Source organism: Sarcophilus harrisii, chromosome 3 (assembly GCF_902635505.1).
Source record: "Sarcophilus harrisii chromosome 3, mSarHar1.11, whole genome shotgun sequence".
Lineage (NCBI taxonomy): Eukaryota > Metazoa > Chordata > Mammalia > Dasyuromorphia > Dasyuridae > Sarcophilus > Sarcophilus harrisii.
In genome coordinates, this window is record NC_045428.1 from 554,059,126 (window position 1) to 554,084,712 (window position 25,587).

The 25,587-nt window shown below is 44.2% G+C and overlaps 2 protein-coding genes across 2 annotated transcripts; both read right to left on the reverse strand.

The window, feature by feature from the left end:
* Positions 1-927: 927 nt before the first annotated feature.
* Positions 928-3,507, reverse strand: LOC100915932 (ras-related protein Rab-39B). Its single transcript, XM_003765029.4, has 2 exons — positions 3,188-3,507; positions 928-1,357 (listed from the first exon to the last, which is right to left on the reverse strand). The coding sequence occupies exons 1-2, from the start codon at positions 3,418-3,420 to the stop codon at positions 928-930; spliced, it is 663 nt and encodes a 220-aa protein (XP_003765077.2). The 5' UTR covers positions 3,421-3,507.
* A 7,155-nt stretch (positions 3,508-10,662) lies between these two features.
* Positions 10,663-12,653, reverse strand: RAB42 (RAB42, member RAS oncogene family). The gene is made up of 2 exons (XM_003765028.2): positions 12,418-12,653; positions 10,663-11,086 (listed from the first exon to the last, which is right to left on the reverse strand). The coding sequence occupies exons 1-2, from the start codon at positions 12,651-12,653 to the stop codon at positions 10,663-10,665; spliced, it is 660 nt and encodes a 219-aa protein (XP_003765076.2).
* Between the last annotated feature and the right edge of the window lie 12,934 nt (positions 12,654-25,587).

Consider the following 25,587-nt stretch of genomic DNA (forward strand, 5'->3'; position numbering starts at 1 on the left):
TGTCCAAAAGCCAGTCAGACCATTGGTGGGCACAGGAGATGATTCTAGCTTGATTATTCCAATTGGGCAGAAGGAAACCTGTCCCATAAGGAATTCTCCTTGCAGCAGTGTAGGCTAAAAGCCACCATCCCCTTTCTGGCCCTGCATGTCCTCTCAAGAAACCTAATCAATCCTGGGTACAGACAGAGGGCCACATAGAACTAAAAGTTCAGATTGAAACCTCCTGTGGCCAGGATCACCAAGAACAACCCAGGAAATGGTTCTTCCAAGACCTTCTTTGTTCCCTGCCTCTTTTGGGATCAATGCCTAGTTGTGATTGGGATCAGCTAGGAGTCTGGAACCATTGATTAAGGGTTGGAATCTGCCTTACAGTGTCAGAGAAAACAACAGGAGCTCTTCCTATAGTCATGCCTGTATGACTGATGGGAAGGGAAATACACTAGGCAAGTAAGAGTAAAATATGAAAACTAGTCGTTAAGACTAGGGCCAGTGAGCAAAGACCAAAAGACCTAATCATTTTAACAAAGAAGTTGTTTTATGAAAACCCTTATGAAAGGAGTAGGTATTAGCCTACTTTATTATTATGAGTTATTAGCTATTAATTGGCTTTTTGGTATTTATCAAGCCCATTTTACAGATGAAGAAAAGTAAGCCTGAGAAGTGAAGCAACTCATTCAGTAACAGCTAGCAATTGATTTAATTCCATGGTGCCCTTCAGTACTGTTGACCAAAGTTGTGAAAAAATGCAAATATTTGTAGATAAGTCAACCATCAAGTAACTGAGGCCACTGAAACCAATCAATCATGAAGCATTTTAAGTGCTCACTGGGCCCGGAGTTGGTCATGAGAGGGAAAAAGAGAAGAAAAGAATGGAAGAAAGAGGAAGGGAGGAAAGGGTCCTTCTGTGGAGGCGCCACGCCTCGTGCATCACCAGCACGGACACTTCCACCCTTCCCCACTGCCCTTCGTCTCTTGTTGCCAAGGGTGGGCCGGCACCCGGCTCTTCACCCCGTCCCACTCTGAGCTCGGGCCCATGGTCCCCTTCTTCACGGCCGCGTAGATGTCCTGGGCCAGCAGCTGGACGGCCAGGGCGACGTTGCTGTCACTCTTGGCCGAGGTCTCCACGTAGCGAGCCCCCAGGGAGGCGGCCAGCCGCTCTCCCTCCTCGGGGCTCACCCGTCGCTCGGCCGCCAGGTCGCTCTTGTGCCCCACCACCAGGAAGATGACCTCGAAGGGCTTCACTTTGTCCAGGACCTCCCGGTGCCATTTGGGAACATTCTCAAAGGATGCTCGGTTGGCCACATCGAACAGCAGCAGTCCCCCCGCTGAGTTCCGGTAGTAAGAGCGCGTCACCGACCTTCATCATCAGAGAGAGAGCAGTCACTTCTCTGTGCTAAGGGAAGGCTGTGGGGGCAGAAGGGACAGCCCCTCCCACAGCTCTGGCAAGCCATGGTACTCTTGCCCCAGTTTTCCCATCTATTAAATTGATATGATCGTACCTTCCCTACCTCGCAGACAAATACAAGATAATTTACACTTATATAATGCTTGGCATTTGATCTCATTTGGTTTTTGCAATAAATAGCCCCGGGAGGTTTTGTTACTCTTTTTTTTTTTTTTTTTTTTTTTTTAATTTATGGGGAAACCGAGGCTTAGAGACATGGGATGATGACCTCAGTGACTCATCTAGTAAGGAAGCGGAGGTATATGGTGGGAAGATTAGTGGCTCTGAAATCAGAAGACCCGAATTCAAATCCTGCTTACCTGTGTGGCTTTGGATAAGTCAGTTTCCTGGGCCTCGGATATGTGACGTGAGTAGGTCAGACTAAATACTAAGAGCCCTTCTCGGCCCGGGCAGACTCGGACTGGCCCCTGCGCCTGGGACAGCCACTGCCCCTGGTCTCCTGGGCTCCCGGCCATCCCAGTGAGAATCCCGCTCCCCAGGAGCGCCCTTCCTGGGCTGAGTGCCTTCTGTTTGTCCCAGACATTGACTGGGCAGCCCCACGATACACATATGTGCGATGTGTCCGGACACGCATGTGATTTGTATGTGGTACCCGATGGATCATAACACGTGTGCAATATTTACATACACGTGTGTGGGATTTGCATTGGATTATAAGCCCTTGAGGTCAGCGACTCCTTGACCTTTTTTGCGCTCTCGCTGCTTTGCAAAATGCTTGCACATAGTAAGTCCTTCGGAAATGGTGATTGACGGATTTGTGGATGGCCGTAGAGGCCCCTTCCAGCTCTACATCTGTGGCCCTAAGCTCAGGGAGCATTCAAACTCAGACCCCGATCAGCCCCCCTCAAACCCCTGCTCGCCGACCATCTCTGATGGTGGGAGAAGGAACAAGTTGGAAGAACAGAAGGGGACACGGCCGGGAGGGGAGAGGGGACCAAAAGCAAGCCCAGCACTCTTCTGGGCACTGGGAGGTAGGGAGAGAAAAGGGGAAAAACGATCTGCTCTTCTTGGGCCCAGCCAGGGTTTTGGGTTGCTAGCTTCGCATCCTGGGCCAGGGGAGGGTTAAAAGGAAGTGAGAGCAGTTGTCAAGCCCCAGGGCAGGAGGAAAGCCTCCCAGCCACCCCGCCGGGTTCTTGCCTGGCTAAAAGCTGCCGCTCCAGCCCCCTCCCTTAAGAAGCAATGACCAGATCCCCCACATCCATGCCTGCTACTCTTCATGAGTAGGGAACTCGGGGAACTCCACCCCCCCCCCACATTTTGCAGCCACAGCTGGCAGAGGAATGAATGAAAGATGAATCCCGGGCCTGTTGCCACCAGGTGTGAGGGCACAGAGTCCCTGGGAGCAGCTCAGCCCGGGCTCCGGGGGTCCGTAGTAACCCCGAGGGTCTGTGGTAACCCAGGAGCCAGGATCAGGCTGAGGGAGCTCTGGTGGGGCTCTGGAGGGTCCGTGGTCTTCCCCTTGCCAACTGCGCAGTTCTCTCATTCTCTAGCCCCACTTTCCAACCCCATCTGGGCTGCCCTGGGGAGCTACCAGCCCCCCACACCACTCCAGCCCATGAGTATTGGGATTCCCAAAATCTTGGAGCTGGAAGGGGCGGGAAGGCGATCTCACTCTGTGGAGGAGAAAACTGACCTCCACTTGGGAAGAACTTTGGCCAAGGTCATTCAAGGACAAAACAAGTACTGAGAATACAGCTTAAGCCCCTCCTAGGACATAGTCACCTGAATCGCTCCTGGCCCGCTGTGTCCCAGAACTGGAGCTTCACCTGGACCCCAGGCTCTACTTCCACAAAGTGGATGTAGAAATCTACTCCCACCGTCTGGTCCATGCAGTCCACAAAGACGCCCTCGGTGTAACGTCTCAGCAGGGAGGACTTGCCCACCGTGGAGTCCCCCAGCAGGATGAGGCGGAACTGGTACTGCCAGAGGGCATCCATGGGCAGGGTGGGAGCCATGAGAGGAGAAGGGGGGGGAGCTCCCACCAGGAGCAAGAGAGAAGCTTCTGGGCTCGGGGCGGCTTTCGGAACCCAGCGAGTTTGTGCATGCAGGGAGGGGAGGAGAAATCCTGGGTCCCAACATCCAGGACACACCCAGTGTTCCGCAACTGAGAAAGCGTCATTTGAAACTTCTTAGCTTCTCCTTGCCAGACCCAGAAGCCAAGGCTCCCCCAGAGCAGAGATCCCAGCTCCCCACCATGAGATGCTGGAAGGAACCTGAAAATCAGCCCCTTCATTTTAGAGAGGAAGTCCCCAGGATTCAGTTTGCCCAAGTGGCCCAAGTAGGATTTGAATTCAGGTCCCCAATTTCTGTGCCCTTTTTTTATGTGAGCCCCCATAGACAAAGCAGCAGAGCGAGTATTCAGACAACACACCAAGAACATATTATTGATTTCTGCCAGAGTGAAGCTGGGGGGCCCGAGAGGCGCTGCCTTCCCCCACCAGCTCAGGTTTAAGGACACCCCCCCCCAATCTTGACCTTGGTCAGGGATCTCATTACTCAGGGGACTTCCAGACTCTGAGGGGGAGGGAGGAAGAAGGGAAAGCAAGGGGAGCCTCCACCCCCAACAGCCTGAGCACCTCCCAGACATGGCCAACGTCCCAAGGCCTCGGCTCAGGGGAGATCCAAGCAAAATTCTGATGGTGCATTGGGAGGGAGTCTGGGTGATTCTGGGGAGAACCAGTCGTCAATGAAGGGACAAGTCAGGGAAAGGTTTGGAAGGTGGGTCTGCCCGGGGGACGGGAAGGGCAGGGCCTGTGCTTATGCCCAAGAAGGCCCATTGTGGGCTCTCTGCGAGGAGGCGTGCCTGACCCATGGCCCGCAACAAGCTGCCAAGTACAGCGGATGGTATATAGTAAAGCATTGTCGTGCACAAAGTATTCTGGATTTATGGTTTCATTTGATCCTGGGGGGAGGAGGGAAGAAAAAATAAACCATGTCTCTACCTGGCACAGTTCGCAAAGTCTTATTTCTCAACAACTAAGGGGTGAGAAGTACGAGTGTTCTAACTCCATTTTCCAGATGAAGAGAGTGAGGTTAAGTATTTGTCTAAAGTAACAGCAAAAGGGCCCTTTCTGTGCAGCCCCTGTTACCTGTAATCAGAATCCCACGTTCCCAGCTGAAAACAACCCAAAGCCAGCTATGAGACAGTGCCAGCACACAGATTTTTACTACCATGGATTCAAAGCTTAACTTAAGTCCCCCCAGGCTCCTTCCCAGCTCGCCCAGATATTGCCCAGCATCCCTGCCTCGAGCCCTCCTTTCAGAAATGGACCATCTGAGTTCCTTCCAATCGTGGTTCAAGGCAGGAGGCCACAGTCTCCACAAGGCTCTCCTCCCATTGCCATTAGGTGATGGTGAGACAGACCATGGGTTAGTGTCGGAAAGAAGCCACATCTTTTTTAGGGACACCAAACATGCTGGGTCTGCAGGTCCCACAAGAACAGGAATAATAGTCCAGCATGGGCTGGGGGTGGAAAACAGAAAACTTGGGTCCCAAAGCTGGTTCTGTTGGGGACCTAGGATCCACTCTAGGTTAAGTCTGCTTCCTCCTCTGCAGGAACTGGAGCTCAGTCAATGGGCAAGCATTCATTAAGCATCTGCTGCATCAAGTGTCTGGGGTCAGATTGGGACCTAAGAGTGGAAGCCCACATTTTTTAGCAGCTGGTAAAGTAGTAGAAGTCAGGAGTGAAGGAGAAGGAACCCAAAAGATTCACAAGACAGGAGACCAGAGCTCTTGGAAATAAAGGAACTAGGAACCTGAAAGCCATAGTGAGTGTTTGGGGGGATTTGAGGCAAAAAAAAACTATCAATCAGATACTGAACTTCCTCTAAAGGAGAGAAAATGACCCCGAGATTCCAAGATCAAGGAACCAGGTGGGATGGAGTGACTTTGAAAGGGCAGAGGTGGTGGCAGAATGGACTTGACCAAGAGAGGGCTTGAAAGTGAAAGTGGGGAGGTGGGAGTGAGCCAACCCCTTCCTCCTGTTGTTGAGTGTCAAGGATTTGGAGAGGAGAAACCAGCCTTGGTGAGGGGGCCAAGAGCTGACATGCTAACCTTGAAGTCATTTTAGAGAAACCTGGGAAGACTTGTGTGAACTGATGCAAGTCGAAGTTCAGGAGAACAATTGAAAGGAGGATCTTAATAAGATAAGACACTTTGAAAAGTTCCAGAATTTGCATTCATTTTAGTTTTGACTTCAAAAAACTGATTGTGAAACCTCCTGTCTTTCAACAGAGAGGTGATGGACTAGGGGAGCAGAAAAAGACAGGCGCCCTCCATCACAGCCAAGTGCCAACCTGTGTGGTTTGACTTCTTACTGGCTGTAAGGGAGGAAACCTATTTGCATGGAGACAGAGTTGGTAAGTAATGATACTAAAAGCAAAAACACAAACAAAACAGAAGAAAGAAAATAGCAGAGAAACATTTTTATATGTAGAAAACAGAGGAAGGGACATAGAAAGCAGGGAACTATTGTTTTATTATGTTAAATGTAACATGCACTTAAAAAAACTGGAGTCTACAATTTCCCCTCTCTTTTATGTTCTTTTTTATTGAAATACTCATGTTCATTTGATGCTGAGTTATAATAAAAATAAGATTGATAATTTTATAAAACTGGGGTATATAAAACAGGAGGTGGAGAAAATGTGAGAAGAGCTCTGGGCTGAAGGGAATCATGGAATTATAGATTTAGCGGTTCGAAGGATCCTAGAGGACCCAATTCCCTCATTATACAAATCGGGAAACTGAGGCCCAAAAAGCCTTTTACCTCAGTGTCAACAGCATAGCACAAGGGGCCCATCACCTGGCCACGAGTGCCTCTTCTTCACCCCAACTAGTTCCTAAGATGAAACTTGTCTCTAGTCCAGGTTTGCAAAAGTTGCCCCTGCTGCAAAAATTCCTAGTGACAGCTCTGCCCTTACCCCAGGATGGTAGAAAGACTCCTTTCATTAGGAGGAAGTGAAGGAGAGAACTTTACTTGTTACCTGAGTGACTGTGGACTCTCAGGCTGTCCTTTAAAATAAGCACATGAATTGAATGAGCTGACATTCTACTCTTCTAAAATCTGTCCCAGCTCTGACCTCCTGGGTTCTAAGGGCCCTCCCAGCTCTGACATCCCGGGTTCTAAGGGCCCTCCCAGCTCTAACCTCCTGGGTTCTAAGGGCCCTCCCAGGTCTGACATCCCGGGTTCTAAGGGCCCTCCCAGCTCTGACCTCCCGGGTTCTAAGGGCCCTCCCAGCTCTGACATCCCGGGTTCTAAGGGCCCTCCCGGCTCTGACCTCCTGGCTTCTAAGACCCTTTCTGTACTCTGATATTCCATGATCTTTGTCCCCAGAAGTTTGTCTCACTCAGTAGAGTGACCATGATTGCACATGTATAATCTATATCAGATTTCTTGCTGTCTTGGCGAGTGGGAAGGGGAAGGGAAAAAGAGAGAGGGAAAAAAAATTGAAATTCAAAATCTTATAAATAATGTTAAAACTAATTTTTCATGTAACTGGAAAAAAAATTTTTAAGAATTTTTAAAAAGGAAAAAAAGAATGTACTAGGCCTGGAAGGGTCAGTGTTTCCCAATCAGAATCTACTTCAGACAGGTAAAATGATCACATCCTTGCTTTGGGCCGTGTGGCTCACTCCCCCCATCAGCAGTTTTTCTTGGAAAATAGCTGTTGGTGATGAAAAGAAGTCTAGATTTGGGATAGAAAATGCCATTTGTATCCTGAGAAAGAACTATGGAGACTGAATGTAGAGAGAAGCATATTTTAACCTTTTTGTTTGTTTTTTCTTTCTCATGATTTTTTCCCATTTGGTCTGATTTTTCTTGTACAACATGACAAATATAGAAATAGGTTTAAAAGGATTGCACATATTTAACCTATATTAGATGTTTTCTGTCTTGGGAAGAGGAGAGAGAAGGGAGGGAGAAAAATTCAAAAGACAAAATTTGACAAAAATGTATTTTGAAAACTATCTTTACATGTATTTGGAAAAAAATAAATTACCATTAAAAAAAAAAAGAAATATAAAAAGTAAGGTGATGTTTCTTTTCTCTAGTCTCTTAAACACTGAAATTCCCTGGATAAGGTAAATTCCTCGGGAAGTTGGAAATTCCTATTGGCCAATGATTGCCCAGCTGATAGGAGGAAATAAACAGGGTTCTCCTAAGCCCTTTATAAATGTTATCTTATGTGATCCTCAACATCTTTAAGACATATTTCTATTTTTATTTATTATTTCTATTTTATAGTTGGGGAAACTGAGGCAGAGGGTAAATGACCTTCCCAGAATCACACAGCTAGTTAAGTGTGTGACCAGATTTTGACCCAGGTTTTCCTAACTCCATGTGCAGCTCTATCCACTGCTCTACCTACTTACCAAGTCACTTAGCCTGTGAGTAGCCCAGGTAGTTTTTTAAGCCTGGATACTGAAAAGGTGATGTTGCTCCTTTAGTATTAAGTCTCTCTACTGGTGAGATCAGGAGCTCAGTTCTTCCCTTCTCCCAAGACCCCTCTCCAAAATATACATACACACATACACACATATATGTATATAACACACACACACACACATATATATATATATATTATATATATATATATGTCTTGTCAATATAATGTCTTATAAGGGATGAGGAAACAGAGGAAGATTGAGTGAATTACTCATCTATATTCACAATTCACAATAGTCTATCAGTCCTTCCCTTCCCCCCCCCCCACTCCCATTTTAGAGCAAGGGAGGGGAGAGTAAGAGGGGAGTCTCTGGCCGCTTCCTCTCCAAAATAGACTCTGGAAACTGGTTTCAATCACCTTTCTCCCTCCCCACTCTTTGACTTGGGTGGCTAGCACCCAACTTCCCTGTTTGCATATCTAGGCTGAGCCTGGAGTTCAAATAACCCAAGGGAGAAAGGGTGAGGTACAAGGCAACCATCTTCCTCCCCTCCAACCCCCCCACTAAGAGGATTGCCTGGGCCATGGTAGCAACTCAGGCCTGAAGAAAAAAGCTAAATGTCCTCCTTCCCTCTTGCCCTTCCTCCCACTCTCCCTCCCTCCCCACCACCCACAATAAAACTGGACTGAGTCAGCTACCACCAGGCTTTCATCCCTTCTTTATTGACAGCTCAGGCAGAAATTACTAGGTTCTTGACAGCCACCAGACTGACAGACTGTGGCCCGTACAGGAAAGCTCTGAGCAATGATCAAATGGAAATTTGGCCTTACTTAAGACCTTTCTCCAGACTGAGGGTCATGAGCAGTAAGGAAGTGGGTTCTGCAGTCCCTTGGAGGGGAGAACTAGAAAATTTTAAAAAGGAAAATGATATGTACCCATCAACTGGGGGAACGACTGGATAAATTAGGATAGATATGTGACTGTGGACAAAATCACTTAATCTTTCTCAACCCATTTCTTCATCTGTAATATGGGGATAACAATAGCACTTGCCTCCCGGGTGGTTGTGAAGACCCAGTGAGACAATGTTTGTAAATCATTTTGCAAACTTTAGATGAATATAACAGACATGTGTGAGGGACTAGAGAAATGGGGAGGGATCTGTAAGAACAGATGCAAAATGAAATGAGCAGAACCAGGAGAATAATTTATATAATGACCACAGGAAAGGAAAGGAAAACAATTTCAAAAGATTTTAGAGTTCTGGTTAATGTAATGAGCCATGTAAGTTGGAAGTACTGATGATGAAGCATGAAGAAAGGTGGTGGACCAGGGATGCTGAATGAGATAAACCCAGCTAATGTGTTGATGAGTTTTGCTTGACTGCAATTTACATTAGAGTGGGGGATGAGTTGCAATAAAACACTTTTTTAAAATACATTAAACTGAAAAGTTCAGAACAGTGGGGACAATTTTGTAACTGCCTTGTTAAATTTAATATGTTTTTTTTTAAAAAAACAAACCCTAAAATCTAACAGAAGTTCACAAAAGATTCTTTTTGTCCCTTGGATGCTGAATGCTTGTTGGCAATTAAGTTCATGATGAAGAAGAAATTTGAAATTAAGCCATTCCATAAGCAAGTGGGGTTTTAAAAAAGAGCTTTTACCTTTTAGAACCTTCCCCTCATTCAGTTGAAGACTCCCTAGGGCACTTCCAGCCTTCAGTTTAGTCTCTCTTCCAGCATGGGATTCCGGTTCTAGCCAAGAAACACTTATTAAGTGCCTTCTATGTGTAAGGCTCTGAGTTAAGGCACAGAAATATAAAGAGGGACAGAAAATTCCATCTCCCAATTGGAATGGGAAGGGTCCACAATATGTGCATAGAGGAGCCTACCCAGTCATTTGAAGGGAGAAAAGAGCATTAAATGTCTTGGGGAAGGGCTGAGGGTCAAAAAAGGCACCAGGAGCTGGGCCCGGAACAATGGTGTAGGATTATGAGGGCTGAGAAGATCTGCCAGTGCCATGATTGGCCAGCTAGTCTGGAACAAAGAATAGGTGAGGTGTGTGATGATGAATAACGGGCAGCGAGCCAGGCTCTGGAGGCCTTTAGTGTCAAGTGAGGACTTCTTATTGAAGCAGCTAGATGCCACAATGGAGAGTTAGGAAGGCCTGACTGCAAATCTGTTCTCAGATCTCTATCTATGAGCTGTGTGACCATGGACTTCACTTAATTGCTCTCTGCCTCAGTTTCCTTATCTGTAAAATGGGAATAATAGAGCAGCACCACCCAAGTTTGTTATCAAGATCAAATGAAATAACATTTGGAAGGCCCTTTTGTAGACCTCAATCACCATTCAGTTGTTTTCAATTGTGAACAACCTCTTTTGACCATATTTAGATCCACTGAGTCATTTAGTTGTCCCTAAACCTTAAAACATTGCATGAAGACAATTATCTTAGAGACAACAGATCTCCCCATCTTTTACCAGCAGGTAATTCAATGTGGATGCAAGGGAATCTGGGCTGCTGGTCTTGCCTCAGAGGAATAGGGACACAGAGAAGCAGTTTGACGTAATAGAGGGCATTAGACATACAGGTCAGGGGAATTGGATTCTAATGAGATTCAGTCACCAATGAGCTGTGTGAGGTTGGGCGAGTAACACCCTCTCTGGGCTTTACTATTCTCCTCTGGAGTAGAGGACCCAAGATTCATTCCAATTTTGAGTTTCTTGGGTCCTGGGAATGGGACCAATTAGCTCAGGCTTGGGTTCTCTGTGCCCGTTCTGTCCACCTTGACCTAACTCCCTGAGTCAACACTGACACTGACCAGTTGGTTTTTTTCTGAGCTGGTTTAGGGGGGGCTGGGTTTGTTGAATAATCCTGACTCCCCTCCAGGCTCCATCCACTTTGATCTCCCCATTCTGGAGGGCCTGCTGGATTCCACAGGCAAGAGTCTCGAAAGCCAGAGTCACATTGCTGTTGGTCTTGGCGGAGGTCTCCAGGAAAGGCATGCCCAGAACTGAAGCTAAAGTTTCTCCTTCCTGGGTTGACACCTGACGAGCCTGCTGCAGGTCATTCTTGTGGCCAACCAATAGGAAGATAACCTTGTCCAGTCCCTGCATGGAAGCCACCTCCTGGTACCAGTCTTTTATGTGGTTGAAAGATTTCCTGTTGGTCACATCAAAGACCAGCAGGACACCTACCATATTCCGGTAGAAGGACCGAGTTATGCTCCTGGGAGGTGAGAAGGGAAGAGTCAGAGATAGGTGAGGTCCTGTACCCCGGAAAAAGTCACCCCAAACCTACTATCAAAGGAGAAAAGAATGCAAGGCAATCCCAATAAACTTTGGATAGAAAATGCCTTCTGCACCCAGAAAGAGAGCTATGGGGATTGAACGTAAATCAATACATTCTATGTTCATTTTGGGTTTTTTTTTCTTTCCCATGGTTTTTTCCTTTTGTTTTTTTCTCTCAACATGATTCATAAAGCAATGTGTATTAAAAATAAATACATTAAAAAAGAGAAAAATAGAGAAAACTCTCAAACTAAGGCTTTTATCTTAAGAAGACAGTCCTCTGAAAGACCAGTCATGAAAATCCTGCTGGTTATTGTGAGGTGAAACTTCTGAGAATCTTATTGACAAATGCAGAGACCTCCCTGTCTCCCTCCAAACTGCACCCCTTTGCCTAGTGTCAACTCCCTCAGCTTCCAGGGTTTCGACAACCCCCTTCAGGTCTTCCAAAAAACAGCCCCGGTCTAGTTATCCTTCTCGATGGGGTCCTAAGCACTGAGACACAGTTGAAAAGGGTTTCAGAAGCCATTGAGGCATCTTAAAGACCTCTTGAAGCATAAGTGATTGGCCCAATGTCGCACTGCTAATAAGTCAAGGTGACAGAGCTGGAATCCTACAGCAGATCCAGGGCTGCTCCCCCTGAGATAACGTTTGCATGATCTTAGGGGTGTAAGGTAAAATGAGAGCAGAGATTTTTGTTTTAAGTCACCTTAGGTATATAATATATAATACATATAATAATAAGTGAATACAATAGATTACCAGCACCTAACACTTGGCAGGAAAATACAGTAGAGACTTAAGTGTCTGTTGGATTGTGAGGAAATGACAGGATTTAAAACACTAAGAAAAACCTGGTTCAATTAATTTCCTCATCTGTAAAATGGGGAGAAAGGACCTATGAGGTCACACCCAGCTCCATGTCTAAGATCCTCACCCTCTCCCAACCACTTCCAACTTCCAATCCTCCCATTATACAGCTGGAGAAACTAAGGCTTGCTCAAGGAAACAAGAAAAGCAGCGGCACAATTCTAACTCCTACTCCTACTGCTTTAGCCCCAAGGATCTGGGTTACAATTCTGCTCTGCCCCATATTACGCGTGACCTCAGACAGAAGTCCCTTCCCTTCCCTGACACGGAGGTTTCCCCAACAGCCAAATTGGGGCGCTCGGTGCTTAGGGTCCCCTCCGGCTCCATGTCAGGCAGCTCTAGCAGCATCCCCCCGCCCCTCCCTCTCTCCCAGTTCTCCAGCCAGTCTTTGCTCCCTCAGACCTGAAGCGTTCGTCACCGGCCGTGTCCCAGAACTGCAGCTTGACCCTCGAGCCCGAGGCCAGCTCCAGCACACGGCAGGAGAACTCGACGCCCACCGTGGAGCTGGGGGGCGGATCAGCCCAGGAGTCTCCCTCCACGTAGCGTCGCAGCAGAGAAGACTTGCCCACGTCCGCGTCCCCCAGCAGCAGGACGCGGAACTGGAGCTGGCAGGACGAGAGCGGGCGTTCCCCGGCCATCGGGGCTCACGACGGGGCGGACCCGACGGGAGCCGCTGAAGCGGGACACTGCGGGGCTCGCTAGAGGGGAGCCGCTGAAGCGGAACTTGAGACTGAACTGGGGACTCAGGGAGCCCAGCGGACGTAAGCCATTTAACTCGGGACCGAAGGGGCGGGAGAGGGGAGGTGCTGACCAGAGGGGAGGGTCTGAAGCTGAACTTCAGCCTCAACCAGGGACCACAGGGACGGGTCGGAGAGGAGTCTCGGAAAGGCAGGGTGCTGGAGGAACCACGGACCGCCGGGGCAGCCCAAGCTAAGGCTCCTGAACGGGGGATTCCAGGGGAACCCGGGACTGACGGGACAGACTCGGGGGGTCTGAGAGTGGGGTGCTGAAGGGGTCCTGAGCCGCCCTCTGGAAGGCAGGGTGCTGGAGGAGCCTGAGACTGACGGGGCTGACCTGAGCTGAGCCTCCTGCAGGCGGGGTGCTGGAGGCAACGCGGGCTGACCAGGGATAGATGGGGCGGACCTTAGCGGAACCTCTGAGTTCGACTTCGGGAGGAACTGAGGCCGAGGAGAGCGGAAAAGAGCAGCCAAAGCCCGGCAGCCGGAGCAACCTGAGGCGAACGGGGACGTATAAGAGCGAGAGAAGCCGCCCCGGGACAGCTGGAGGATGTGAGAGCTGAGGCAGAGACCCTCGGGTTTATGAGCTCTCAGCCCCACCCCAGCGACCTCCCTCAGCTCCCACCAAGCTTCCCGGCCCGCTCTCCTTCAGGAGAATATTTCCCAGGGCTGGAAGGATTCTTGAAGATCGGCCAATCCAACCCATTTATTTTACAGGTAGAGAATCCATCAAGCAAGCAGCATGCATTTTTTTTAGGGTTCCTGGAACAGACTAAGGTGATACAAACAGCAAAATGACACAGTCCCCTCTCGCAGAAAAGCAGCAGGTGATCCCCGTGGTCCTTTCTGTGAATAGAGGGCCTTCTGACTCAGAGAGACCCGGGCCCCAGCTGGCGGCCCCTGGGGAGGCGGAGACAAAGGTGAAACATCCCCGATCTCTGAGAGCTTAAAGGGGAAGGAGATGTTTCTTATATATTTACAAACTCCAGATCAAATAAAAGTCCGATTGACAGACAAACCTCAGCAGCATGGGCAACCAGCAACTCAAAGCCAGAAGCCTTGGGCAGGCCCCATTAAGCTTGCACCTGATCTCTGTCAATGATCTCCCATTTTGTGTCTGTACAATTGTTTGCAGTGCTGTTTTCCCCATTAGATTGTCAGCTCCTTGAACGTAGGGATTGACTTTTTGCCTTTCTTTGTATCCCTCCTGCTCAGTACAGTGCCTGCCATATAGGAGGTGTTTATAAATGCTTGTTGACTATTGGCTGCCTGGATGAGAAAGAGATGCCTAAAGTAATGTACCATGATCCCAGTGAACTGCAGCTGATGGGAGAATACCCTCAGTTGCCTCTTTTCTGAGAGGTTAGATGTGGGGAGCCGGCACTAATCTACAGCCACATAAGGCCAACCTTGAATAGGTTGAATCTCCTAATCACACTATACCAAAGATTTCCTGAATGGGAATCTCCTAATCACATCCTAACTTTGAATAGGCAGATATCTAGGCATCCCCTAATCGCATCATAGAGCTTCCTGCCACCAGAAACATCTGAGGAGCTCATCCTTGGGTGGGATACCAACCCTTTGTCTAGGACCCCCACCCTGTACTGTGTTTGTACAACCCTGCCTTCTTTCCTACTGCTATATATATCTGTACTATTGCACCCATTAAAATGAGGCTTGATCAGAATGATTTGACTTGCCTCCATTTTGCACGTCCCCTCTTTCTTGCCCTTATCTCTTTTCTTCCAGGGTCTACACACTCTGCCTCGCGGGCCTCATGACCCTTTATTCTTTTCTTTTTTCTGGAGATGGACTCCAGCTCTTATTCCCACCTCCTTTCTCTTCCCCCCATCATCAAGGAAAAAGAAAAGAAAAACCAAAACTTTGAACAAAAATGCATAATCAGTCAAAACAAATTCCTACATTAGCTATGTTCAGAAATAGACTTCTTGTTCTGCATTTTGAGTCCTCTGGTATGTTTCATCACTGATCCTCTTGAGATTATGGCTGGTCAAGCTTCCTAAGTGTTTCAAAGTCATCTTTCTTTACAATATTATTATGAATTAATAAATGTTCTTCTGACTCAACTCACTTCACTGTGAAAAAGTTCATGTCTTCCCAGATTTCTCTAAAACTATCCCCCTCATCATATCTTATAGCATAATACTCTATGATATTCACATATCATGTTTTCAACCATCCCCAATTCATGGACACCTCTTTAGTTTACAGTTTTTTGCTACTATAAAAAGAACTGATATAATTATTTTTGTACATCTGGATGCCTTTCTTTTTTAAAAATTTCTTTGGAGCATAGGCCTACTAGTGATATTATTGAATAAGAGGTCTTTGAACCGTTTAGCAATGGTTAGTTTTGAATAGTTTGAGGGCATTTCCTAGTACTTTCCAGAATGACAGCTACATCTATGTGCCTTTTTTCCCCCGCAACGCCTGCGACATTTGTCATTTTCCTTTTTTTGTCAAATATGTTTGAGTGGAGATCACAGGGTTGTTTTCCTACACTTTAAAGAAGTTATCTGTTGAGTTCTCGTTCCTACAAAATATCTTCATCCAACAGCAGAAATCTAAACCTGTGTTTTGAATGATTGTGTGAATTAGTTACTGTATCTTCATAGTTGACATTTAAGGAACTGAATTAGGTGGGAATGAGTTGCAGTAATATTAAAACAATGTTTTTATTTTGAATAAAAATATACATTCCTATGTCACTAGGCTCTTAAAGACATCTGATGCAAAATGAAATTGCCCATATTTTTAGCAAAATGTATTATTTTAGCAAGTAGAATACTTTTAATAGAATTGTATGTTTATTGGTGGTGGTATTGTTTTAATTAAAGCAAAATAAATTGTTAAAAGGCAGTTTTGGCAAGTGATGGCAACTTGTTTCATTCTCTCCCCCCCCCCCCCAATCTGATGGTATAGGAGTAGTAATATTTACAGCAAATATAGAAAAATGCTTTCAGAAAACATATCGAAAAAAAGTTTGGACATGTTAGAACTGGATCTGAGAAATCAATCAGCAAGTATGCTAGATTAAACATCACTGGCTTTCTTGCTCCTCCTCCCTTTGCACTCTAACTCCTGACTTGATACCTTTTCTCTATCTCCCATGCCGGTACTGTTCTGCCTTCTCACCTGGAGTCGTTCAACACTCAGCTCAAATCCCACTTTCTGCAGGAAACTTTTCTCCTTCCTTTTGATCTAATTTTCCATTTAATATATAAATGTATACATATACACACACATATATATGTGTGTATATGTATGTATTCATATGTAGATATATCATTTGTGTTCATAATTGCCTGTTTCTTATTGGGATATGAGCTCTTTAGGGCTGGGAACAAGGTTTTTGCCATTCATTGTATCCCGTTGCCTAGCACACAGGAGGTTCTTAATAAATTATGTTGGCACACAGGAGGTGCTAAATAAATGCTAGTTTATGATGAATCAACAAGTATTTATCAAGTGCCTGCATCGTCTAGAACTTTGCTAGATGTAGGGGAAATGTACCCAAAAAATGAAGCAAAAATCCTACTCCAAATGAGCTCATATCTTAATAGGAGAGATAATATACACTAAATAAATATGTGTACATATATATATGTGTGTGTGTATACACACACACACAACAAAATATAAAAGGAAAAATAAATACAAAGGCAAAATATTTTGAGAGGGAGGACACCAGCACCTGTGGGGTGGACAAGGAATCAGGAAAGGCTTTTATGCATAAAAATGGTGTCTGAGCTATGCTATGAGGTAGAGAGAAGGGAGAGCATTTTAGGAATGGGACCAGTCTTGTTTGGAGTGAGGAACAAAGAGGTTGGTTTGACAGAATCATAGCTAAGAATATAACGAGGCTAGAAAGGGAGATTAAGACCCAGTGGTGTAGGATTGTAAAAGCTGTAAGAGAAGTTATATTTAATTCCAGAGACAATAAGAAGATTCTGAAGTTGGTTGAGTAAGGGCGTCACATTGTCCCATCTGCACTTAGTCAATAAACATTTATTAAGTGCCTCATGTGCCATGGAGAAAGTCACTCAGAGAAATTGTTAGAGAAAATTGCTTTGACAGCTGAGTACCAGAAGGAAGATTGGAGGAGACTTTGTATTTCTAGAGATTAGCAACTATGTGTGGTCCAAAATAAGTATTTAAATGCTTTTATTCCAAAGGACTCTTGGTGAAACTTGCTATCTGCCTCCAGAAGGAGAGGTGATGAAGTCTGAGTTCAAACAGAAGCATATTTTGAAAGAAACACAGCTAATTAAGAGATCTGTTTCACTTGACTATATATATGTGGTGATGGGGAGGGAAGAAGAAGAGAACTGACACCTGAAAATTAAACAAAATTGAATTTTTAAAAAAATGCTTATTGACTGACTTAAAGAAGTGACATTTCCAATGTCACAGAGGAAGGCTCAACTAATCCTTGATGAACCTGAGGCTGAGCTAAACCCAAATTGCATAGATTTCCCAAGGAAGGGAGAGAGACAATCTGCTTCAACACTGTGTTTTTACAAAGAAACATAGGGAGGTGCAGATTTAGTATTAGAGCTGAGAACAGACAATAGTTCTTAATAAAGTTGTTTAAATTTGGCCTTTCAGAAGGATTAGTTATCTATTTCATCAAAAATGTATTTTTCCCCTGTAGGTCATTATTCAGTTTTGCTAAGTTATTCTTCTCTGAAAGCCTATGTCCTCTGCCTTCAGGAATATTGTATTCCAAGTTCTCCATTTTTTTAATAGTATTAATTGCTGAATTATATTTGATCCTGGCTTACTAATTAAATTCTTTCTGGCTTCTTGCAGTATTTTTTTCTTTGATGTGGAAGCTCTGAATGTAAGCTATGATGTTCTTGGGAGCTGTCATTTTAAGGTTTCTTATAGAAAGTGACTGATGAATTCTTTTTGTTTTTATTCTACCCTCTTATTCCAAGAGAACTGAACAGTTTTCTTTTAAGATTTCTTGAAAACTGCTAGGGAACAATAGAAACAAGGTATAGACCAATATCTCACACCATATACCACAATAAGGTCAAAGTGGGTGTATGATTTACATGTAAAAAGTCATACTATTAAGTAAATTGGGAGAATATGGAATTAATAGTTGTCAGATCTATAAAGGAAAAAAAATTAGAATCAAACAAAATATAGATCATATAAAATTAATAACCTTTTGCACAAACAAAACCAATGCAACCAAAATTAAAAGGAAAGCAGAAAACTGGGGAAAATTTTTTTGCAACAATCATTTCTGATGAAGGCTTCATTTCTCAGATATATAGGGAACTGAACCAAATACAAGTCATTCCCCAGCTGATAAATGGTTAATGATATTGTTGAGTTCCTTCCTTGAGAAAGAGGGAGGGAAAGGAAGGAAGGAAAAAAATTTGGAATACAAAGTTTTAAATTTTAGAGTCCTTTTAGAGTCCGTTAGAGTCCTGTGGCAAAAGAATGTACAAACTCAGTTTGTCTTCAAGTTAAGAGGCAAAGATTTATTATGCTATTGATAGTTGGCTAAGTTCTAAAAGAATTTAGCAAAGAACCAGGAGAAAGAAGATGATTTTATAGGAAAAAGAAAGAAAGACCAGATTCTTCAAGTCACTGATAGGCTAATTTTATGGCTTAGAGGTAATGTTGAGGAGGGGTAAGGGTGAAGTTGTATGCATTATTGAATTTTATGACTTAAAGGTAGAATAGAGGAATGGTCTTAGAAGTAGAGTTGAGGAGTATTGAATTCTAGGGCTTAGGGGTGGAGATGTATCCCATCATTGAATTCTCAGAAACTTTTGTTATTACCGGCCAACAGCTTGTTATCTGACAGTCACCACTGCTGGGGTACTCTCAAGACTAGGTAGCTTTAGGGTTATTGCTACATCCTCCCTAGGAGTTACACTGCATCGTTCCCCCCTAAAGCAATCGGAACCCAAATTCATTTGGGGCAAAGGGATGAGAAGGTCTCATTTTCTGGAGCTGCTTCAGACAGATAAGAGGTGTACAATTGGCCCTGTTTAGCTATGAGTCCAGACTGAGGAATAGGTAGCCCATGATAATTCAGGTTGGAAAGTTCATGGCCTAGAGTCTGGAAGATACAAGTTCACAAGTAATAGGGAGAGAAAAGAATTAACTTGGAGAAAGTAGAAGATTTGTTAGACTCTGGATAATAAGCCATACTCTCTCCCCTTTTTTGCAATTAGGTCTGAGAGAACTGAGTTTAAAAGAAAAACCTAAAACCTTGAGGCTCTGACCCCCTTTCACATACCACTGTGATATAATGAAGGCAAAGAAAAACATTGTCCAGGAGCCTGCCTCCCTGACTCTATCCTTGTCCAAGATTATCCTGGTCTCCCTTACGACTTGAGTTATTGCCCCTGCCTCCCCATCTCCTGCCCTTTACAGAAGATCGAGTTATGTTTTTCCACCTTGCCTCCTGTTATGTCAAAGCTAAAATTATGTTTTCATATCTTAACAAGCTTGTCCTTCCCTAGAATCACCATCTCAGGAGTGACTTTACCTCCCTTATCTCCTTGCCTGACAGGGCTTGAGTTACCATCCCCATATTGTTAGTGTCAGGTTCATTCCTGTCTTCCTGTTCTTGTCTTTGAAGTATTTTCTTAAACATAACAGCTGCAAGATGTTAGATCAATAGTAGGCTATTGCATTTCTGGCTTCAGTATCCTGCTTGCAAACCCTAGTTAGTCAAAACTCTATATAAATTCTGTGCCTCAGTTTCTCTGCATCATATGCTTTGGATCAAATTCCCATATGATCAGCTGGCTTATTAAAATCTCCACTTAAAATTAAATCAGTCTCTATTTGCCTGTGTATCTGGCTTAACAATTATAGCAACAAATAAAAAAAGCTAGGATGATAAAAAGGAGGATGCAGACAAATTTACTCTTCTCTGGCCAGTACATTTCCAGTGTTTCTAGGAGTCCTGTGGAACAGTAGTTTCAAGTCCTCTATGGGTTCATAGGAATATCTAGGAAGGTCTGAGGGAGAGGAAGTAATAGAAGAAACTGAGGGAGAGGAAGTAATAGAAGAAACATGAGTCCAGCTAGGAAGGCCTTTGAGTCTAATGCTACGAGAGCAGGCTGTAAATTAGTAAAGGCGTCAACAAAAACCAAAAATAGTTTGAAATCTGCAAGGGGGTGATGAGGTGTGAGATATGAGGGCAAAAAATCCCCTGTGAAAGAATTCACAAATCCAAAGTCTGTGGCAAAAGGGGATGTATTGACACTAAGAAGACAGCTTTCTTAGTGGGCAATTGCAAAGATGGGTTTGCACTGAGAAGAAAATATCCTCATCAGTGGGCAAAATCCTGTTAGGACTTCTGCCAAAAAAAAAAAAAAAAGCAGTTAGGACTGGCCATAGTGCTAGATATGTTGGGGCTGCTTTGATCTTTGGCCCTGAGATGGGGGCCTATCACCAGATGAATCTGGGAGACTGGTTTTCGATTCAATTCAATTCAAATTTGAATGAGATTACTTATCTTGGGAGTTTCCTTTATGGACAGAAGGGTGTACCCCTCTTAGAGGAGGGTTTGAGACCCTGAATCACCGTTCCCCCACAGATTAAAGGGGACACTGTTCACATCATGGACTCTCTAACATTCCCCCCCAAAAGATCTGTTTATATCATGCCTCCTCAAGCCATCCCCCCAAATTCATTTGGGACAATGGGTCGACGGTCTCATCTTCTGTAGTTGCTTCAAGCTGACAAGGGGCATATAGCTGGCCCTACCCAGTGGGGTCCTGACTGAAGAGGGGAGATGAGTGAGTTGTAGGCAGCAGCAGCATCCAGTGCTGAATGTCCGAACCAGGACTCAGGTGATTTCAGATTGACCAAGTGGTTGGAATTTCATGACTCAGGGTCTGGAAGAAGTATATTAAGTATATTAAAGTACATTAAAAATTACAAGGACTAAATAGGAGCAAAAGAGAAAGAATAAACAAAAGTGTAGTTAATTCTACGGACAGTAACCAGTAACCAGAAACCCACTCAGAGGAAGGCTTGGGTTGTGGGGGGGAAGGAAGGGGAGATGAGGCTATCATAAATGCCTCTCATCCAAACAGCTTTCCTAGGATAGCTACCAAAGAATGTTTTTCCCAAATTCTTGCTTTTGTTTCCTCAAAGGGGTAGGTACAATGGGTAGAACATGTGCCCTTGAGTAAGTATGATCTCTTTTGGCAAAAAACCCTTGAGCCTTACAAGGGAAGGTTTTTTACCCATTTAGTACAGGTGTTAACAAAATCTTTTTAACTCCTTGCAAAGAGCACATGTGCGGGCCCTTTTCAGAATTTACTTACCTGGGAATTATATAAGGGGAATGCAGGAGTCAGGAGTTGGGGGAATTAAAGTTGCTATGGTCAGGGGCAAACAATCCAACAATCCTGAATGGCCCCACTGCCCACAGAGCTCCCTAGCTGAAAGGCTAAGAAGGAGTTAACTGCTAGCAGGGACCACAGAATTGATGAGGTGTGAGAATTGGGATAGGAAATCCCTCTGGTCAGAGGCACAAGTCCTATGCAAATGCAAACCCGAAATCTGTGGCAAAAAGGGATTTTATTTCCCCTAAGAAGACAGCTTGCTAGGAAGACAGCCTTTTTAGGGGGCAAAAGGTCCTGTAAAGAAGATAGCAAAGGTTAACATTGAGAAGAGAATAACTTCATCAGTGGGCAAAATGTCTTGGCAAGACAGCTTGTTAAGGAGACAGCTTTTTTAGAAAGCATGTTCTTGAGATATCTTAACAGTGGGCAAAGTCCTGTTTAGGACATCTCCAAAGATATCTGGGTAAGTAGCCCTAGATATATTAGGGCTTGCTTTGATCTTTGGCCGGGAGACTGGGGCCAATTTGTGAGAGACTGATTTTTCAATTCAATTCAATTTAAAATTGTATAAGATCACTTAACTGGGAGTTTATAGGCTTTTCCCAGTGTCTGGGAGTCTCCCTGAAGGGTACACAGTTTATATGGAGGGGGGGTCCTAAAAGATCTCAGTTTAAGTCAAAATGACATCAAAAAAAGCTAGAGAGAAAATGCTAGAAGCTAAATTCTAATCCTTGAAGTGAGAAAAAATTAGGAGATTATAGTGAGAGAAAGAAGGACCCAGTTTCACCCTTCTTTCTCCAGTTTTCACAGGAACATTCTGAAACACCTGAGAATAAAAGCAGGACTATTTGTTGCTTTGCAAGGAGCTAGGCAGCCTTAAGTAAGGTATGATCTCTCTTAGCAAGCGACTTGATACCTCCAGAGCCTTCTCAGTCCCACAGGGAAAAGCTTTTACCCAGTTAGTAAAGGTTTTGACAAAGATCAAAAACAACTTGAAACTAATCTCCCCTGGGTATGTGCCCCTTCTCTGAACAGGTTCAGGACAAGGGGAAGTTTAACAGCTAAAAGTTGGCTTAAGGGTGTTTGTTCTGGTGGGCTATAGGGAGGGGTATAAGAATCAGGGAGCTGACACCCAGCCAAAGAACTCTGGGAGATGACTATGAACCACTACATAGAATTCCCAATCCTTCTATTTTTGTCTGCCTGCATTTTTGGTTTCCTTCACAGGTTAACTGTACAATATTTCAAAGTCCGATTCTTTTTGTACAGCAAAATAACTGTATGGACATGTATACGTATATTGTATTTAACTTATACTTTAACATATTTAACATGTATTGGTCAACCTGCCATCTGGGGGAGGGGGTAGGGGGAAGGAGGGAAAAAATTGGAACAAAAGGTTTCACAATTGTCAATGCTGAAAAATTACCCATGCATATAACTTGTAATTAAAAAGCTATTTAAAAAAAAAAAAAAAAAAGTCTGGAAACTTAAAAAAAAAAAAAAAAGTCAGGGAGCTGGGGGATCAAAGCCAGGAGTGAACAGATAGCAATTCCAGCAGCTAGATCTGCAACCCCATTTCCCTTGGCTTGAAGTGAATTTCCCTTCTGGTGTCCTTTACAAAATATGAGTGAAACCTCTCTGGGTTTATGGACAGCCTGTAGTAGCTGAAGATGTTCTCCTGCATATTTAATAGGAGAATTCTTTGCTGTCCAAAATCCCCTTTCTTTCCACATAGTCCCATGAGCATGCAAAATATGAAAAGCATATTTGGAGTGTGTATAGAAGTTCAATCTCATTCCCTTCCCCAGTTCCAAAGCTCTGGTAAGGGCAAAAAGTTCGGCCTTCTGGGCAGAAGTCCCAGGGGGCCGTGGCTTAGCTTCTAGGGTGCCATTGAGAGTCACCACAGAATATCCTGCCCTTCTGTCCCCATTTTCAAAAAAGCTCGACCCATCTGTAAACCACTCCCCATCTGGGTTGTCAAGAGGAATGTCCCTTAAGTCAGGTTGGCTGGAGTAGAAGAATCTAAATGACAATTATGAATGATGCCACCTGACTGTTATCAGGGAGCCCAGTGGCAGGATTTGGGATGTAGCACACCTGGAGAGTCAGGTCTGGGGTATCTAGCTAACAATCTGTGCTTAGGAAATTTCTCAATCCTGACTAAGGCTGGAGTGGCCCAAACAGAGAAATTTATTTTCTCCCAGATTTCAGAGGGAATATGGAGGGTTTTGAAAGAAGCACAAAAAAGTCACTTGGAGGTCTGAGAAGAGAAAATTGGGTCCCCTTGAGTGAAACGGGAAACTGAGGACTGCTCAGAATAATAACTTTGGAAAATTCAAGATTCAGCACCAAGACTCTGTTTAATCATTAAGCTCTGGGAGAAGAGCAAAGATTCACTCTTCCAGCAGAAAATATTTGAGATAACCCCTTGACTTTTATTCAACTGATTGGCAGAAAAACCCGACTAATTATTTAATGGCCTAGAGATTTCTAGTCATCCCTCTGTTGATTGAGAAAAGCCTGACATGAAATAGATCAAATCTCTCTAATTACTAGCTCAGTAATTTAGAAACCTTTATCCCCTTTTGCTTAATTGATTATTAACCTTTGAAGCAAAACAGACCTCTTTTTCTTAATACTATTTTGAAACATTTATTGTTTAACCAAGACCCTGGTATCACAAAAAGCCCTGTTGCGATACAGGAGCCACCTGCCAGTGGCTGCTGGAGATCTAACTCGGACCTGTAGAATGGATCTCTTCATATGAGAGGATGATGATGATGATACAAAGAGCCTGAGAGGCAGTTGCTTTCTCTGACCTCTCTCCTCTTCCCTCTTGCCTCCAATTTATTTCTTCCCAATTCATAAGGAACATCTGCAAAGGCTGCTTTGCAACTCCTTCAAGTGTTATATTCACTGCTGTGGAGGCTCTCAGAGATTTGACCGGCCCCTTCACTTAGGCATGGTCCTTAACAAAGATCCAGTTTGCCAATCATTTTAAAAGGATCAACAGAAGATGGGTGGGTGAATAGTTACTGTAAACCTTGACTATATAAGTATGCTCCTTACTACTGTAAAATTGACTTTCCCTGCTCCAGATTTCTGATGTAGGGCCTGCCCCGATTCTCCAGAGAATCTAAATAAAGAACCTTTTGTTTTGTACATGTTTTGCACCATGTCTTTGAGCAGTCAATTTCAGTTAGGATCTTTGTATCCCACACACCAATTTCACCATTAAATCACACCCCAATAAGGGAGCAGGATAGGAGGGAATAATCTGAGAGACTGGTTTTCAATTCAAAATTGAATGAGATTACTTATCTTGGGAGTTTCCTTTATAGACAGAAGAGTGTGCCCCTCCTAGAGGAGAGTTTGAGACCCCAAATCACCTTTCCCCCACAGATTAAAGTGGACAGAGTTCACATCAGGACCTCTCCAACCCTTCCCCCCCAAAAAAGATCTCAGTTTATATCATGGGCACATGTGTAAAATCTATCTACCAATATCCTTCCCTAGTATGTACCCCTGTTCTGGAGGGACTTCAGGAGAGGGAGTGGTTTAACAGCCCCTTCAGTATTTCCTTGGGCAGACACCAGACAGGTCTGTCAGATCTGCCTAATTGTTTCTCCCAGCTTGTGACCAGTTCGATTTCACAAGATATTGGAGGGTATTCTTTTCCCAAATGAGTAGCTTGGTGTAGGCAATAATCCCAAAATTAGGTATCCAGATTCTACAAAATCCAACTACGCTCAGGAAAGTACAAAGTTGTTTCTTAAAGGCAGGTCCAAGGAGTTAATTGAGGGCCCAAATACTTTTTTTTCCGGTGCCAAAAGGAAGTTTTTTTTTTTTTTTTAATTGTAACTTTTTATTGACAAAACATATGCCTGGATATTTTTTTACATTATCCCTTGCACTCATTTCTGTTCCAACTTTTCCCTTCCCTCCCTCCACCCCCTCCCCTAGATGGCAGGCAGTCTTATACATGTTAAATATGTTATGGTATATGCTAGATACAATATATGTGTGCAGAACCGAACAGTTCTCTTGTTGCTCAGGAAGAATTGGATTCAGAAGGTAAAAATAGCCCGGGAAGAAAAACAAAAATGCAAACAATTTAAATTCATTTCCCCATGTTCTTTCTTTGGGTGTAGCTGCTTCTGTCCATCATTGGTTAATTGGAACTGAGTTAGATCTTCTCTTTGCTGAAGAAATCCACTTATCAGAATATATCCTCATACGGTATCGTTGTTGAAGTATATAATGATCTCCTGGTTCTGCTCATTTCACTCAGCATCAATTCATGTCAGTCTCTCCAAGCCTCTCTGTATTCATCCTGCTGGTCATTTCTTACAGAACAATAATATTCCATAACATTCCTCTACCACAATTTATCCAACCATTCTCCAAATTGATGGGCATCCATTCATTCTCCAGTTTCTAGCCACTACAAACAGGATGGCCCAAATACTTAACAG